Raw genomic sequence first — 18,550 nt, 5'->3', positions numbered from 1 at the left:
GTTTAAACACATATTTTTAATAGTTATCAGTCTGGTTTTCAAATTTTTTCTAGAACTGCCGACCAAAGCAAAAAAAATGTCACGACACATTAACAATCTGTGTCCCATCTGCAAGGATCCTGTGTCCATCTGTGTGGCCTGGTCCAAAATGCTGGAAACCACTGCTTTAAACCAATCAAGAATAGCCAAGGAGACATCTTGTTGATACATTTGATTAACATCAATGATGAAAACTGGCTTGAGATGATGAGAAAAGTTATCCCATATCTGGAAATACTTTTGTTACAACAGTTGAAATGAGTAATAATAACAATGATAATAATTATATCACAAGAAAAAACTATTTGAACCAGAAAGCTCACGTGGTCACAAAATGTGACCCTGGTACCACTGCCACTTGGATGACCCATTTTAGTGGGTGCCCTAAAACCAATAAAGCAACAGAATTTATGAGACATTGATCGGCCACATTACCTCTATTGGGCTGTGCTATAAAGGGTTTATTCTGCTGTTAAACTTTTTCCTTACCCGCCCAATTTTCACAATCCAGATTATCTTGTATCTATCCTGAAATCATTCCATACTGTGATGGATGCAACATTGCTGAAGCCTTACTGATATGTACTGGTCTTGTCCCAGTCTCGGTCAGTTCTGGACAGAGGTTTTTCACTCCCTGTTTAAGATTCTCAATGTGAGCCTACCACCTAATCTCCTAATGGCTCTCTTTGGAGTGGATGAAGTGTCTCTGCTGGCCTTTAAGACAGGCGCTATTGTTCTGTTCCTTGTTTGCCAGGAGGGCAGTTCTAATGGAAGCTGCCCCTCCCACTCAGAAAACAGTGGTCATATGACCTCACGTCTTGTTTAAAACTGCAAAAAATAAGACATGCACTTCAACACTCTACCAGGAAATTTCAAAACATACCAGGTCCTTTCTTTAAAGCATTTCAAGATGTATCTGAATTTTTCAGCAGCATTTTGCCTGTTTGCAGCTCCCTCATGTCAGGTGTGGAGAAACAGTGTGCAGATTTAGTGTGCAGTCACAACACATTAAATGTTGCCAATTCAAACTGGTTATTAGGACTGTGAAAATGTGGGAATAACAAAGTCTGATGTCTTCATGCATGCTCAATCATCCGGATAAGGAAAGCCCAAAAAGTTGATTCTGTGCATCTGGACGTTTTCAATGGGAGAAATGTTTCGTCACTCATCCAAGTGACATTTCTTTAGTCTCTCTGGTGAGTGAAAAAGCTACGTCCAGATGAACAGCATCAACTTTCTGGAATAAAGCCTGATGGATTTATTGACTTGTTTATGCTCTGCCCAGCTCTGCTGGTGTTGTATTTCTGGTATTCCAAATGTGTGTTGTCAACAGGAAAAGTACTTTCTAGCAGACAAGATTCGCAGTACACACTCGTAACATGGTTGAGATGTTTTTTTCCTTTTCTTCTGTAGTTTTTACATTTTCATTTATCGAGTCTTATAAATGCTGATGCTGAGATTTCCCCAAATGTCTAATATCAACCAATTATACTGGCCAGCTGATAAATTGCTGGGGCTCTAATAAAAACATGTCACTATAGGAATATATATTGACTATATTATCTAATTTGATCTAAAATGTTTCAAACAAATTGCCTATAATAATAATGTTAAAGAGACTAGAAATAACGAATAAATAATAAAGCAACAGCAATTTTCTCACTGTAATTGTTGCATGTGCAACACAGCAGAAGGATGAGGATGTGTAGACCTCATGTGTTGGGTCTGTGTTACCACAGGCCCCGCTAGTTTAGAGACTTATTCCTCATGAAGAACACAAGACAAAACAGAACATCTTCAACCGCTCTTTAACTCGCTAACGAGGGAAGCCTTGGTCAGAACCAGGCGGTAGAGCTTAATGCTCATCACCTGTCTCTAGCCCAAAGCTAGAGACAGGTGATGAGCAGCTTCTAGCTTCTAGCTTCTGCTTCTCTAGCAGCTTCCTCGCAGCTATTTATTGACATAACAGTTACAATACACATCACGGCACAAGCACCTCCCACCGCAAACCCCGCCCCAATGGTTCTAAGACAAGGCACTATGTGTGTGTGTCCTCCTGCTCACCAAAAGGGTCATAAAAGCAGGAAGCTTACAACACAAGAAACAGATCTTTCAGATAGGATGTATCTACAATCAGTGTTGGGGAGTAACGGAATACATGTACCGCCGTTACGTATTTAAAATACAAAATATGAGTAACTGTATTCCGTTACAGTTACCGTTTAAAAAGGTGGTATTTAGAATACAGTTACTTTGTTGAAATAAATGGATTACACTGCGGTACTTTCCTGTTTCATTTTGTCGCGGGTCAGGACTGTTTGGGTTTTGTTTGACAGCTACGTTCTGTTGTTCCAGGCGGCAGCTTGCAGTTGCCATGGTTACAGGGTGACGCTCTCGCTCTGCGTGTTTCCTGGGTGAGAGAGCGCCTTTTCGTTGTTGTTGTTGTTGTGCTAAGCTAACAGGCAGAATGCTACAAGCATAGCTCTAAAGAATGTAGCATCATGGGCAGTGTAGTCCGTGCTGCAGGGAGAATGGACTGCCATACACGTTATGTGTCTGTGAGCGAGGGAGGGAGAGAAAGGGGAGTGGAAAGGTACGAGTTGTCGTCCAGCAAAAACGGGAGCTGGAAGCATGTAAATATAATAATAACCACTTCAGCCAAGAAGAGTGCCTGACGAGCCCAGCTGTAAGTAAGCTATTAAGACTCGACTGTACACCGTGTTCCTGTTTTCCTCCGAAAACAATAAGTTCCGTTGGAGCAGCCTTTCAACGCCTCTCTCTGTCTCTCGCAAGAAAAGTTGACCCACACAACAAAGTAAAGCTAGTTTTCGGCTACGAGCCGACAGGGACCCCGCCGTATTAGTCAGAGGTCCCTTTACTACAGTTCGGAGTCGCGGACCTTCAGTAATAGTAATAAATCACACAGCAATAGTACATTCACGTTGTTGTAAAAAGCACGATAATATATTAAGTAATCCAAAGTATTCAGAATACGTTACTCTCATTGAGTAACGTAACGGAATACGTTACAGAATACATTTTAGGGCATGTAATCTGTATTCTGTAATGGAATACATTTTATAAGTAACCTTCCCAACACTGTCTACAATAAAACCTCCCCAGCACAGAGTGGCTGGAGAGGTGGTCAGAGACAAAGGAACATCTTTGATCGTATAGTTTGAACTAAGACTTTACAAATTTAAGAAACACAATGACAACATTCAACAATTTGACTTAACATTATGTACAGAGTCACAGGGACTATGCTGGCTGATGCGATCATTAAACCAGACATGGGAATGTGTGCAAATTTCCCACAAATTCTCAAGTTAATAAGTCAATAAATCTCTTGCATGGTAACTTTTCTGAATTACAAATGCTTACCATATTAAAAGCCAAAGGTAACATAAAGAAATACATAAGTAATGCTCCAAATAACTAAAATTCCATAACATGCCTTATGAAAAAAACTGAGGAGACAGTTACAAGACAAATAAACACTTTATGCCTCATTTTTAAAGACATAATGTAGATAAATCCGACATTTTCGACTGCTTAAGAAGCTGATTAAAGTAAGTGACTCTTGTTGCCACAACCCTGCTCATAAACAACACTTTCTGAGCTATACCAGGAGTGTAGAGACACAGCTGTGTCATACTTTACTACCACATCGAATCTCACTGTCCACCTCACTGAGACAATAGACAAATTTGGAGCGTATGATACAGTCAAGTCATTCTGTATGTGTGCACAAAGTGGTGACAGAAAAACACTGGAAAAAAGTGGAAGTGAGTATAACTGGGTTTCAGGTTACTGTTTTACACCTTAACTGGTTAGATTTTCTTACATGTTCCATTCAGGAAAAAAATGCAAATGGAAAATGCATATATTATCTTTTTATTTTGGATCTTTACATTATTTTATTTTGCCCACAGGAGCAAAATTATTTCACAAAAACTACCTGGGTCAAAATTATTAGCCCCCCTGATACTAACAGTATCAGTCATTTGTAGTAGTGTTCAACGAGTCTCACACACACATCTCCTGAGCAATCCCAGGTCACTTCTGTTTGGTGAATCTCTTGATCTTCAGTTCAACCAACAGATTTTCGTTGGGTTTCAACTCAGAGCTTTGTGTAGACCAGCAGATAACGTTTACTTTGGTTTTCTGAAGGTAGTTCTTCACCATGAGCAAAGTGTGTTTTGGGTCATTGTCATGTCGGAGGTCAAAGTGATATAAAACTTGGGCAGTCTTTTTCTTTCCAGCTCGGGTCCTCTACCAGAGGCCTGAGAGCTCCAGGGTCCGGTATCTTAGCTGTTCCCAGGACTGCGCTCTTCTGGAAAGAGATCTCGGATTTTGTTCTTGGGATCTGCTGGAGGAGCCTCAAGCTCCCAGGTCTCTGGTAGAGGACCTGAGCTTGAAGGATAAGGACTGCCCCACAGGGGCAAGGGGAGATATATCACTGACACATTTACATTTTTAAAAGGTTAACTGATAACAGAGAAGGTGATAAGAAAGACAGTAACTTGAACCTGTAACTGTGATTGAGTAGACAAGAGTTTACACACAGTGCTGACTGAGGCTGGTGTTACCTGGAAAACATGTCTGCAGGTGTTCAGTTAAGGCCTCCTGAGTGACAGGCTTATGGGCAGAGTTCATAGCAGAGATAGCCAATAACAAAACCTCTCCCAAAGGGATGAACTGTGATTGGCTGATGGGGGACATACTGATCGGTGACACATCACCTGTGAAAAGACAGAAAACGGTTAAGTGACAAGTTTCCTAAACTGCACAATACAAAACAAAACACATCTTAGAAATATATCAAATAAAAAGTCATGTGTCTGCCAGCTCTTCAGGCTTTCTGAAGTCCTGTGAAAATGTGTCTTTAGGCACTACATTACCATCCTGTCACCAAAACAGATCATTTATTCCAATGTTTTAGTTGAATCTGTGAAGTATCACCAAAGATAACACATTTTGAGAAGTATTTTTACACCATCAGGTGAATCCCAAGGAGCTATTAGCCAAAAACTTGAGGTGTCCTTAAAATGTGTGAGGTGTCTCTTTTAAACATTTGAGGAAGCTGGACAACCGGAGGCCAAAACAAAAAAGATTAAGCAGCAAGCATAAAATCTACCTACAGCAGAAGAGTACCTCAAAGTCATGTCATTAAGAAATAAGAAAAATCCAGCAAAAACCTGAAACAGAAACAGAGAGATTTATCTGCCCCTTCAGTTGATCCATTTGCTGTTGACCAAAACTTTGTCAGAAATGGTTTCAGCGGATCAGCAGCTACCAAGAAGCCATTCTTAAAGAAGGGAAACAAGGAGAAAGGCTGAGGGGTTCCAAAATATCCGATTGTTAAGTGATGACTATGAATCCTGCTTCCAAGTCCAAACTACTCTGTTTATTAAGGCTGTTGTGTTTTTAACATGTTTTAATGCTTTGTATCTTCTTCCATTTAAACTAAACAAGCCACTAAAAAAAGTCAGTGATCACTGTCGGCCTCTTTTTCTTTTATTACCACTGTTCATAGGCGGTATGTTTGTAGGTATGTTTTAAAGCTCAGTTTTTAAAACATTACAATGTAACTATGACATTTGCAGAATACTGAAAGGTAAGTAGGACCAGAGTCTAATCTTATTAATGGTCTTTCCATGGATTTGTCAGATAATTAGGACAACGTTTAACAGAACAGAATACATAAACTGTAGATACTAGGGGTGCAACGATACTCGTATCGATATTGAACCGTTCGATACAGTGCTTTCGGTTCGGTACGCATATGTATCGAACAATACAAAAATTTTTTAATTTATTTTATCAACTTTCCTTCTGACGATGCTGTCTGTGTTGAGCGCTCAGTGGATCTGCACTCGACAGTGCAGCCTAGGCGGAGTAGTCGAACGCAGATTCACTGAGCGCAGGGCAAGCTAGCCAGACAGAAGCTAAGCTCTCCTTGCAACATGGCAAATTGAACCTCCCCCACCCTCATTCAGATCTGGCCTTTGGAACTATTTTGGTTTTCATGTGACGTATGACCCTGAAGGTAAGCGAGTCATGGACTAAAGTAAAACAGTATGTCAGATGTGCCACGCAATGCTCAATTACATGGGTGGGAGCTAGTGCGTTAGCGCAGTTAGCTCGTTAACGTGTTGACGCCGTCCAGCCCCACGCACGGGGCGATCCGCGGTAGCTCGTTAACGGAGATTTGCCGTGTTGTGGCGTTAACGTCATTTCAGATTAAGGCTGACAGCACTAGTGGGAACACAACGAATATGACTGCACATTTAAGCCGACATCATCCTCGCGCAAAGACAAGTGGAGGCAGACAAAAACAACAAGCACACATGCTACAAACTTTACCCGAGTGATTTAGACAGCCGTTAGCACATGATTCTCCTTATGGGGACCTGATATGTTTAATATGCTGCTGAGAATATAGCCCAGAAGAAGCGTATAGTAGAGCTTTTATTTTAAAATCTTTTCCAAAGATGAGGGATTTCTCCATCAGATAGATTTATTTTTTTTATTAATTTGTTGTTTCACCAACATTAAATTTAAAGACTGTACTTTTGAGTTAAAATATATATGGTAAATGGAAGGTTGCCGGTTCGAGCCCCGGTTTGGACAGTCTCGGTCGTTGTGTCCTTGGGCAAGACACTTCACCTGTTGCCTACTGGTGGTGGTCAGAGGTCCCGGGGGCGCCAGTGTCCGGCAGCCTCGCCTCTGTCAGTGCGCCCCAGGGTGGCTGTGGCTACAATGTAGCTGCCATCACCAGTGTGTGAATGGGTGGATGACTGGATGTGTAAAGTGCTTTGGGGTCCTTAGGGACTAGTAAAGCCATATACAAATACAGGCCATTTACCAAAATATATATTTATAATTTTAATAAATGACAAATTAATTTTTTAATACATTTTAATACATTTTTTTTGTATCAAAAAAATATCGAACCATGACACCAAAGTATCAAACCAAACCGAACAGAACCGTGAATTTTGCGTATCATTGCACCCCTAGTACTTAGATCTAACTACTCAAGGAACGTCTGGATGTGTGTTCCTGCTGAGAGTTTGAGCACTAGTAGTCTTTGTCCACAGCAGAATTCTCACAAAAAATTAAAAGGGATTTTTTTTTAAAAAGATACCATAATCAACATTAGAATAACATACAGGGTATCCTTGTCCAAGGATATTTTGACATGTAGACGGCAGCAGCTAGGAATCGATTACCTGGCTCTGCCTCCTGAGCAGTTAACATTTAGCAGTTAGCTATTCAAGTTGTCTTACATAGTTCAAAAAATAATACACTAGGATAATTATTCAGTCAGGTAGTGCAAATAAACAAATGAAAATAACTTTTAGGTTATTAAATCACTACAGAGGTACTGTAGTGATCTTCAAATCTACAATTTGAGTGACAACAAAATGCTTAATTCACAGGGTTTATCGATCAGGTCCAGGTCAGGACTCAGTGCAGAGAAGTCCATTTTTTTCCACACCAAACTCATATCCATGTCTATATGGCCCTTGCCATATAGACATTTCATGTTGGAACAGGAAAGGGATTTCCCCAAACTGTTTCCACAAAGTTGGGAGCATGAAATTATCCAAAATGTCTTGGTATGCCAAAGCATTAAGAGTTCTTTCACTAACTAAGAACTATAGAGACTGAGCTCAAGCTTTAAAAACAACTCCACATCATAACTGCCCTCCACCAAACGTAACATTTGACACAATGCAGTCAGACAAGTACTGGTAACTCCACACTTGTCCTGTGGTGACATGCTTTACACCACTGCATCCAATGCTTTGCACTGTGCATGGCGATGGAGCTGCTTGGCCATAGAAACCTATTCCATGGAGTCCTACGCACTGTTTGAAGGTGTGTAGCAATTTGACTCTGCAGAAAGTTGGCGACCTCTGCACACTATGCCCCACAACATCCACCGACTCCTCTCTGGGATTTTACGTGGCATACCACTTGGTGACCTGAGTTGGTGTCAGTTCCAACTGCTTTCACTTTGTTATAATACTACTAACTCTTGACTCTGGAATATTCAGTAATGAGGAAATGTCAAGATTGGAGATGTTTTTAATAATTAAATCTTGTTGAAACAGGAACTTTACTGACCTGACGCACATACACTCTTTCTTGTAGATATGAACACAAAGCAAAGAGAAAAAACAGCACAAAGAGACTTAACTGCCACATTGGTCTGCTTTAGAAACATGAACAGGTAGAAAGGGAGACTGCATCCATTTGTTACCTGTTTAGGGTCTAGCTGCTGGGCTGGGGTCAGTGCTCACCCTGCTTTAACATCACTCTGGTTTCTTGGCTAGCTTTGTGTCAGCATGCTGTGTGCACAGACGCTTGCAAACAGCTGAAGTTGTCTGTTTCTGTCCTGGATACCGTTCCCACTTTTCCTTTACACTGTTGTCCTTATGTGCAAAAAAATTTAAGTACTGTCCATATCTCTACAAGAACCACTTCTTCCCAGCCCTAACCACCAACCTTTCAATTAGAAGAAGCCTTGATCTACCTCCTGAACAGAGTCCACATGTTTTAAGAAGGTGCACCTCAATCATTTATTTTCAATCTTCTGCTTTTGGCAAATATTCTACCTTAAAAATGTGTCTTTTGTCTCTGGAGCAGCTAACATGATGGTAAATGTGTTTCTCTACTGCTGGCTGGTTAAAACACAAGATAGCACTGTGGAGCAGAGGTGTGGACTCGAGTCACATGACTTGGACTCGAGTCATTAATTTTATGACTTTAGACTTGACTTGAAAAAATGTTCTAAGACTTGTGACTTGACTTGGACTTTTACACCAATGACTTGGGACTTGAATTGGACTTGAACCGGTTTACTTGAAAAGACTTGATATTTTACCCCAAATATAAAATTTAACATGCATATTATATAGAGATTGAAAATGTGACGTCATTCACGGGTAGAACCGCAAAGGATTCTGGGAACTCGTGGCAAGCGGTACTAGCGCACGCAGGCTTTCAATTAAAATCAGTCACACAGTGATAAAAAGAAACACAAAAATGTCAAGAAGCCGTTGTATTATTAACTGCAATAGCCGGTCGCATGACAGCCACGGGAAGCCGACGAGTAAAGAGATCGGTTGTTATCGGATTACGTCGTTGAAGAGAAATTGTTCAGCCATGTTTCCGAAGTAACAAAGACGCGACTGGATTGCAGCCATTCAAAGACCAAATATAACGTCCCAGAACACTCCAGCTCACAGGTTAGTCTGCTCCAAGCATTTACACGAAGGTCAGTGTTTTTTAGTAGTTAATACGTCATTTTCATTACATAATTGGTGATATAGGTTACAAGCAAGTCTGGCGCTGAACAGAAATTGTCGCGCTATGCTCCTTTGTTTATTGTGCATAAATAGTGAATTGTCCTGACACAATATTGCGTTTCGCTTCTGTTATTATGGTACATTGACAAAAACATATACTTTTATTCACAGGATAAAACAGGGTTTTTGTATCACTAATTGCCCAGTACGATTACAGCATACAGTATTATTGTCACTGCTACATTTCTGTGATGCTACCAGAAATTATTTCCACTACTAATTAATTACCGTTGAGCTCAAAGGTCCTATTAATAAACGGTTAAGGAATGTGTATTTATGACGACAATTTGTGAGACTGGTAAACTTATGATATGTACGATGGTCTTTCGTTCTACACGGTGCATTTCAAGGTCCTGCACCCATCCGTCGGTAAACTGTACCTGGACTTGTTGCAGTGACCTGAAGTTACTAAACTTCATGAGTGTGTGCACTCACTCCAAGAACCGTATGATTATAAATATGCATATAAATATGCTAAGATGAGATAGCTGACTTCATCTAACTAGCAAATGTTGTCCAGGCTACGTTGGTGATACAGTTTTTTTTAATGTGTATGATATTTTTGTCATGCGATTTTAAAGCCGGTCCTACAACCGCATCCAAGAATAACATGCAGCTTATCTCAGAACTGTCGGTGAAAATTATTCTTGGAGCTAGGTTTAATTGAGCTGCATTTTAAAGAGGTGCAATTTCACAATTTGTGTATATTTTCTAAGTTCACTATTTTGTCATGTGTTGAGAAAAACACAGATTTAAAAACTACATGGTCTAATATTTACATTTAGCATAACTGCAACATTATTTTTTCGTTTTTTTTTTTTAAAGACTCGAAAGGACTTGAAATTCAAAGTTTCAGACTTGTGACTTGACTCTGACTTTTACACCAGTGACTTGAGACTCGACTCTGACTTGCCTGACATTACTTGAGACTTGACTTGAGACTTGAGGATAAAGACTTGAGACTTACTTGAGACTTGCAAAACAATGACTTGGTCCCACCTCTGCTGTGGAGTGTCGCTTTAACAAATAAAATAAAAATAACAATCCAATTAGATCACTACTATGCAGTTCTAGTAATTCTACTAGTTCTTTTTATGAGTACTTCTTCAGGTAGTAGTGTTTATGTGCTTGTGGTAGTTTAACAATTTACACAACTCCTATCAGCACTCCTATCACTAATACTGTTTTCTCCCATGACTACTATTGTATTTTCCAGAAGAATGAAAATGACTAGCATAGCCGATAACTAGTTTTAGCCAGATCACAATCTATTAAAAGAAATACATCATTAATTTTGAGTAAAAGCATCAGCCTTCCCTAACTGTGCATCTGTAGTTTTTGGTCCAGTCTGGGCAATAAAAATCACTGGTAAAGATTAGCCATTTTGAAGTAGCTGCTGTTAGCTTACAGCGCTTCTCTCTTCTTGCTACTACAACTTTCTAATAGCAGACAGGTAGGGAGACAGAGCTAATCAGTAAAATCAGAGGACAAATCATATACAGGAGACATCTTCAGAGAAAAACCAGGATGCTAAAAAAGAGATCAACGAGCAGCTGCATGAAGCAGTGTAGCTGGTAAGAAAAGAGACAGTAGTACAGAGCAAATTACTGAACACTGATTGTTTACTGCCACCACAGTCAGAGACACGTACAATCAGCCAGCCTCCTTTGTCCACAGTACTAAACCACACCCCCTCCACTTCTAATGCTCTTTATAAACCTCCATTATCCTTCTTGCAGCATGTATGCCTTATTCCTTATCCCTGTAATCTTGTCCCATCTAATTATTCTATAACATTAAACCATGCTATAATGATAAGGTAGCAAGTTGTGAAGAGGCCAGTGATAAAAATAGGGGGAGAAAAAACCAAACAGATAAAGTAAAGGGAGATTCATACCTTAGCTGATATTATCCACTTCCTTCTGAAAATTTAAATCCAGTTGGAAAGCTGCGGCCTATGGCTTCTAACGTTAACGCAAATCTCTCCCCTTGCTGCCTCACACAGCAGTTCATCCTGCTTTTACCTCCAAACACACACACACTGCTCCTCCCCCTCTCCTCTCTTATTACACAGGCATCATGCTCCTCTATTCTACTCACACAGGCACAGCCCCGCCCCCACTCTTCACACACAGTGTTCAGTCAAAGGCTACCCACAATCCTCTGCACCACACAAAGACAAGGGGGTGTGACCAATCACACACTGCCTCACTCTGCACCAGTGTTATTTAGCCCTTCCGTCACTGCATGCATGCTGACATTCCAGTTGTGGGCGGGCTACTGAGAAGGTTGCCATGACAACGTATCCCAAGTTGCTCTTTGTTGCTAATACTTTGCAGTAGACATTTGTTGCTATAGAAGTGCAGACATAGAAGTCTGCTCTGCTCTATGTGTGTGTGTGTGTGTGTGTGTGTGTGTGTGTGTGTGTGTGTGTGTGTGTGTGTGTGTGTCCTACATCAATCCTTAGTGTCCTAACTGGGTCACACCAGAACCCAGCTGCAGTGCTGCAGCACTGACACACACGCACACATACAATTACAATTATTCACTCAGAGTCAACTCTGAATAAACTACAGAATAACTGCTTGCACATACACCGAAGATTTCAAAGTAAATATGTTAAACATTCTCTAAGAATGATCGTCACATCTGGTAAATTCAAAGTAGCCTACACTACAAGTATGAGACTAATATGATGATACCAATTCTCTACCATGATTTTGGCTTCCCACAATTAAATGAACATATTAAGAAACACTGAAAATGCATGCTCCTCAACAGAATACAACGCAGATGAATATTAGGCGCTCCATCACTGCCTGCACGGGGGATGCATGTCAATCCCAGTTCCTGCATGTTGCAATGTGAAGTTTGCTGGACTTGTCTGGACCAGTAACACCGCATTAAGACATACGAGAAAACTGAAATATCTAGCACAGCAGAAAAGCTTGGAAAATCAGCCATTGTTTGGAAATACTTTGGATTCAGCAGAAGTGATGCGAGTAGAAATGATATGCAGAGTGTTGTGGAGCCATGTGTGCACCGCCTGAAACTTACTCCACCACCAACATATAATGCCAAGAAAATCAATGCAGTTGCTAACATAAAAGCAAGCATACAACACTTCTGTGCATCCATCCAGCTGGCGCAATGAAATCACCAACCAATCGCATTCCATTGACCATTCCGATGTGTGTAAATGTTGATTACATATTTTGTGGGTGGAGCCTAATTGGTGACAGAAAGTTACAGCTGTTGCTACCAGTGTCATCACTTAACGCTGATGACACCGGCTAGGTTTAAAACTAGGTTTGTTTCGTCCAGATACTTACCGGTGCCCTCTGATAAACTAAGTTTTAGTAATGGGAAGATGTTTCCTGACCTGTACTCACTGTCGGTTCAGTGGATCAAAGGTCCAACTGGCCTAGGTTACAGGGGCCCGACATATTTGTGTGCCTTGTTAAAAAGAAACGGAAAAGAAAAAGGAAAAATTTGCGGCTTGCAAATCTTTAGATGCCTACAAACTTTGTCCTATGCAGTCACTGTCCTCGGGATTCCCATAAACTTGTTCCGCATTCACCTAGGGACCATTTTTGGCCCGAGGACAACACAAGGGACATCGAATACTGACATGTGTCAGCTGAGTTTTGTGTGCTGCAGCTGCTGAGCCAGAGGCATGGACATAAAACAGAGCTGTACAAGACGTAGGCCTAATCAAGTTTAGGTGGAGTTTATTTTCGTTATGCTGGGTACTAGCTAGCATGACAGAGTTTCTATACAGCTGGGTGGGTGCTATGATGTTACTGATGTTGAACTTTATTTTATTCATAAGGTTAGTTAGTTAGTGAATGTGTGTGTGAATGGGTGAATGACTGAATGTAGTGTAAAGCGCTTTGGGGTCCTATGGACTAGAAAAGCGCTATACAAATGCAGGCCATTTACCATCTACCATTTAGTAGAATTGCCAACCGTCCTGTAAAAACGGAATCGTCTCGTATTCAGAGAAAATATTACGCGTTTTGTATTGAGGTGAGAAGGAACACAGTTTGAAACTGATCAATGATCAGCTGATCGGCTTTTCTCTCTTGTTTATTTATCGCCCACTTTGTGCCAGAAAGAGAAAAAAAAACAGTGGAGGTCGCGTTAAACAACAGCAGCACGTTTAAGCTTGATCAGCTGTTGTTAGAATTTATTTAATATTAATTTCTAGTATCAGCTGATGTTTGCTGGAGCCACAGCTGTAAAGCTGCTGGTCATGATATGGTTTGGATATGTGGTGAGAGGGAAACATGAAGATGAAACCAGGAGATGTCCTTACTGAATCATCAGAGCTGAACAGGTGATGGAGAAACAGGTTTACCTTTCAGGTGACATGGATGAGTTGAAGTTATGAGCTGTTTCTGAGAGACAAATAACACCAGGATCCTTTTCTAAGTAGCTGACAGCTGGTAACTGTGCAGGGGCGGGTCTATCAAAGTGTTGCCAGGGGCCCAGGTAGGGCATTAACAGGGAGAGGGGGGCACAAAGAAATACTTTTCTTTCTTATTCTCATTCAAAATGTCTCGCTTTTAAAAAATAATTATCTGAATCTTACAACAAACGATTGATAGATTGATGCATATATACCATCAGAACAGTGTACATCACTGTCACAACAGCGTTTATTTGCATTCAAAGGCTTTATGATTTTTCCTATAATGGCGGCCGGTCTCTAGTCAAAACGCCCGGGCCGATTTTTTGTCCCAGTCCAGCCCTGTATGCAGCTCATCTGCAGCCTGATGTTACCTGCATCTTCCTATTCAGAAGGCAGAATTTCCGAGTTCTGAGTGCAATCAAAGCACCACGACTGCAGTTTTTGTGTTGGATGTAAAAGGTGCACATGACGCTGTGACGTAGGCTAGAATCATGGCAGCAGTCAATGACGGTCCAGGCGTGGGATTTCTCTCGTGGAAATGTGCACATTATCTTTTCCTTTCTGTTGGTAGGTGGCACAGTGCACTTGTGGCAAGTAAGCAAGCTAGAAGACTGGTAGTCTGGCTGGGTATCCAGTAGAGCTGGGCGATAGAACGATAACGATATGTATCGCGATATAACTTTTACTCGATAGAGAAATTAAGCTATCGCGATAGACCTCGCCGCTCTTGTCCTCTTAAAAAAAAAAAAAAAGGTCAGCCAATCCAAACTAAGTAGCGCAGAGCCGAACCAATCACAGCCGCAGCGTCACGTCGCGTGACTTGTTACGTACAGCACAAGTGCCAAGCCGCACGTGTGTTTGTTTGGGAAGCAGCCAGCGGGTAATGGAGGAAATGAGTGTGCCGACTAGAAAAATCAACCGAGTGTGACCGAAGAGAAAACAGATGATGGTTCCAATGCCGGAGAGATTGTCGAACGGAAGAGCCAAAGAAGTTCCGTAGTGTGAAGGTATTTCGGCTATTTCAAGTCTGACAAAAAACAGAGTAGCGTGCACTGTAAATTGTGCCGAAAGCAAGTCTGGAAATACAATAAACTGGTGCATGCGTCACACTGTGCGCCGCGTTATTGTTTCGGTGAAATGAATTTCTACAATACTGTTAATTCTACTCTCTGCAGTGTTTAAATGCTTACATATACACACAGTTACTGTCCCTCCACACATACGACTCGGTTCTGCTTCTATGCCCCAGCTTTGTTTACTTTTTCCCACCGAGGCTTCTAGACTTCTGATTGGCCAACATTTCTGCACGGTTAGGAATCTAGCGCCACCTGCTGCTTTGGCATGTTCATAGCAGCGTTTTCTTTCATTTCTCCCTTTATGTGTGGACGGGATTATTTTTTAAAACGAAAACGGAAAATCTCCGTTTTCAAAAATACCCGTGTACGTGTGGACGTAGCCTCAGTCTCTGACTGGAAGCGCTGATTCGTCATTCGGCTTTTGTCAGACTAAAGTAACTGTTACAACTGTTTGAAAAGCTCAGCTATACAACAAGGAGAGATTGAGAATTTCCTTTTAGTTCTCAGTTTATTTGATATTGACAAAAGTTAGTCAGTTTTGTCTGTTCTTCTGTAAAACAAACTAAGATTTATTTTTAGAATTAATATTTTGTTTCTAAGTGGAATTGACAGTTTAGTCTGTTTCGTTTGTTCTGTTTTGAAACTTAAACGCTTTAGCGGCTGCCTTTTGTGTAGTTTGCAATATTTGCCTTTATTTATCTGAAAAAGTCTCATGTTCCTTAAGTACATCTACCCTGTTGAACTTATTATGGGAAATAAATATTTAAATAAAAACAAGCTGCTGATTATTTCACATTTTACTTGTGAGCAACGGCACATTTAAATCTTACAAATATAGTTATTTGGCTTATATCGTGATAGATATCGTTATCGCCTGAAATGAAAAAAAAACATATCGTGATATGAAAAAATCTCATATCGCCCAGCTCTAGTATCCAGTTACAGAAGCAACACATTAACAAGAGAAGTCTGAGTAAAACCAAAGTTACTTTCCCTAGTAACTAGTTACTTTGAAAGTAACGAGTAACTTGAAGTAACTGAGTTACTTTTAATAGAAGTATAAAGCACCCCTCCAATAGCCAAACCCATCTGTTCTCCGATTGGATTGTTAAATTTGTGATTGACATGACATTGGCCAATCAGATGAAAGGAAGAAAAAGACGGTCAAAATTCGTACTTGAAACTTGAGTGCAGAGTTTCACACGTATTTTTTGGCTAAGTACACACACAAATTCTTTTTACACATACAAAACTGATTTACAAGTACAAAATATTTATGACCACAATTTGAGCCCATAAACATACCGTTTGACTTATGAATTTGACAAACGAATAAATAATATACACTGTGTGTGTGTTTCTGTGCAAGTATACCATCAACACTGACACATATACAAGAAAACAGCCTTTGAATAGCCACTGTAGTGACCACTACGCGTGAAAGCGTTAGACAAGAATGTTGCTTTTTCTGTCAAAATGTTGTCATTTGACAAAATGGTTATCAAATGCAAACACTGATTTGTGAATGTTTGACATTTTTATTGTGTATCCTAGCAAACATAGTATTAAAGTTAGTCAAAGAAAAAAATCAACCTCATTAACTTTTATCCAAAAAAATCTGTAGAATCAATTATACAGCAGCACTGGTTATATTTTCTTTGAACACATTTTGGCATTTTTCAAGCCAGTTTCTTTAAATGCTGGCGATGACAGTGTCTGCTTCATTAAACCTAAAGACAATGCTCTTACTACTGATCCCCAAAGCATAGTTTTAGGAGCTTTGTGGACTTTATGAACCATCTTTATCTGAAATAAAGAGATGACAACCTGTATGAGAGGAAACTTCTGCTGAAAAACACCAAATCAAAATCTTAAAGTGATCATGAATGTTTTATTTCATAATACAAGATGTTTGCAACAGTTTACTAATCAAATAATCAAGATTACTGGACCCTAATTAACCCCTAAAAAAAACTCTGGTAACAGTGTGCAGGTTGTTATGTCTCATAATCACAAAAGGAGGGATTTCAGAGCTCAGACGTGTAAAACTTACTGCTGTACTAGTAAGTTTTACACTGTCTGAAGAGTTAGGGTGTTGTTGACAGGATGGTGCAGGATCCCAGGACAGCAGCAAGCGAGGACTTCAGCTTGCTTTCTTATTCTGTTCAACCTATAATCAAAATAAGTAGGGACAAGGACATATTATTAGGGATTAACTTTTTATTTCCACACTGGCTCTGTGTTGTATACATGAACAATGATGGAACAAAGACTGGATTTTCTGCAGCCTCCCCTGCTGCAGATACTCAGTCATCACATTGCAGCTCCAGGATCTGTTAGGCTTAGCTAAGTTCGTATTCAGTGCCATTACTTTGTGCCATCATCAAATGCTTGCGTTAAAACCGACTCATAGCATCTAAACATTTACATGCCATGTCTGCTAACATGCGGCTGTTGCTAAATTTATTTTATAGTGTTTACTGTGATAAAACAGCCACTGACAACACTATCTGGGCATTTGCTGTCAGTACAAGTTCAGAACTACATGACTGAGTTTGCTTTTCCCTATAATAAACCGCAGAAACCTGAAAACTTACCTGATATAAAGTAAGCACTGCAAAGACAAGAATTTCTCTGTCCAGTCAGTCCGTTTGATGGATTGCAACCATAAAAGCCTGCGGATGGCTCCAAAAGCCATCTCTGAAAATGGTCAACGCCACTTTTCCTCTGATTTCTGTTCTAACAGCCGTCTGTACAACAGGACAGTTCTTCCTTATTCTGACTATCGCTCCAGTTATACCTATTATGCCTATTTCCAGTGTCTCTCTGCACACACGTACAGAATGACGTAACCAAGAAAGCAGTCTGTCATATTATCACTCGTGTTTTAAGGCATTCAGTTTATAGGTTATCACCTTTTTAATACATAACAGTTTAAATACCTGTATTTGTTCCAGAATAATTATATTAATACAAACACAAACACACACATCATAATCATAATCATAATGGCCCCGCCCCTCCCTGAGCCTGGTTCTGCTGGAGGTTTCTTCCTGTTAAAAGGGAGTTTTTCCTTCCCACTGTCGCCAAAGTGCTGCTCATAGGGGGTCATATGATTGTTGGGTTTTTCTCTGTATCTATGAAGCGCCTTGAGGCGACTTTTGTTGTGATTTGGCGATATATAAATAAAATTGAATTTAATTTAATTGAATTACGTTTTTCACACATTTGTGGAATTCATACCACATTTAATTTAAATATGTATCATTGTTATTGTATTTAAAACAGTTTTAATTTTAAATTTAGTTGTAATTTTAAATCAGTATTTAAATACAACTACTACTCAGTTTGAAATAAATGCAAACTATTATCTAGTAATCTCAGACATATAACAACTCTACATACAGTGACATTAAAACTATTGGACCACCTTCACAACACAAGTATTAAAAGATAACTGTATTTCATGAGCCAAAATGCTCAAACTTACATCTCTAGTGTACAAAAGTTCTCTTGTCCCTGAACAAAACAGCTGGTTATTTTTGTAGAGCTGTTTTGTAGAAGGTGTTTCAACTGCTCTTTTGGAGTCATGACATACACTATATTGCCAAGTATTCACTTATCTGCCTTTATGCCCA

The 18,550-nt window shown here is 40.0% G+C and overlaps 1 protein-coding gene across 4 annotated transcripts in view; it reads right to left on the bottom strand.

Annotated features, from left to right (window-relative positions):
* stox2b (storkhead box 2b) overlaps nt 1-18,550 on the bottom strand; it is a 55,475-nt gene that overhangs the window by 21,629 nt on the left and 15,296 nt on the right. For 2 of the 4 annotated variants that reach the window (XM_085414424.1, XM_085414415.1), the window contains exon 2: nt 4,632-4,784. In XM_085414424.1, the coding sequence (XP_085270550.1) occupies nt 4,632-4,784 (153 nt within the window). Of the gene's footprint in view, nt 1-4,631; nt 4,785-10,389; nt 10,440-11,319; nt 11,492-18,550 lie in introns of those variants that run through there. The other 2 variants (XM_085414431.1, XM_085414440.1) reach the window with 2 other exon arrangements.

The sequence above is a fragment of the Rhamphochromis longiceps genome, linkage group LG2 (assembly GCF_057381845.1).
Source record: "Rhamphochromis longiceps isolate RC_006_pf linkage group LG2, R_longiceps_female_GT1.1, whole genome shotgun sequence".
In the NCBI taxonomy this organism is placed as follows: domain Eukaryota; kingdom Metazoa; phylum Chordata; class Actinopteri; order Cichliformes; family Cichlidae; genus Rhamphochromis; species Rhamphochromis longiceps.
Note: the sequence above shows the minus strand (reverse complement) of the source record. Positions and strands in the feature narration are given on the sequence as shown.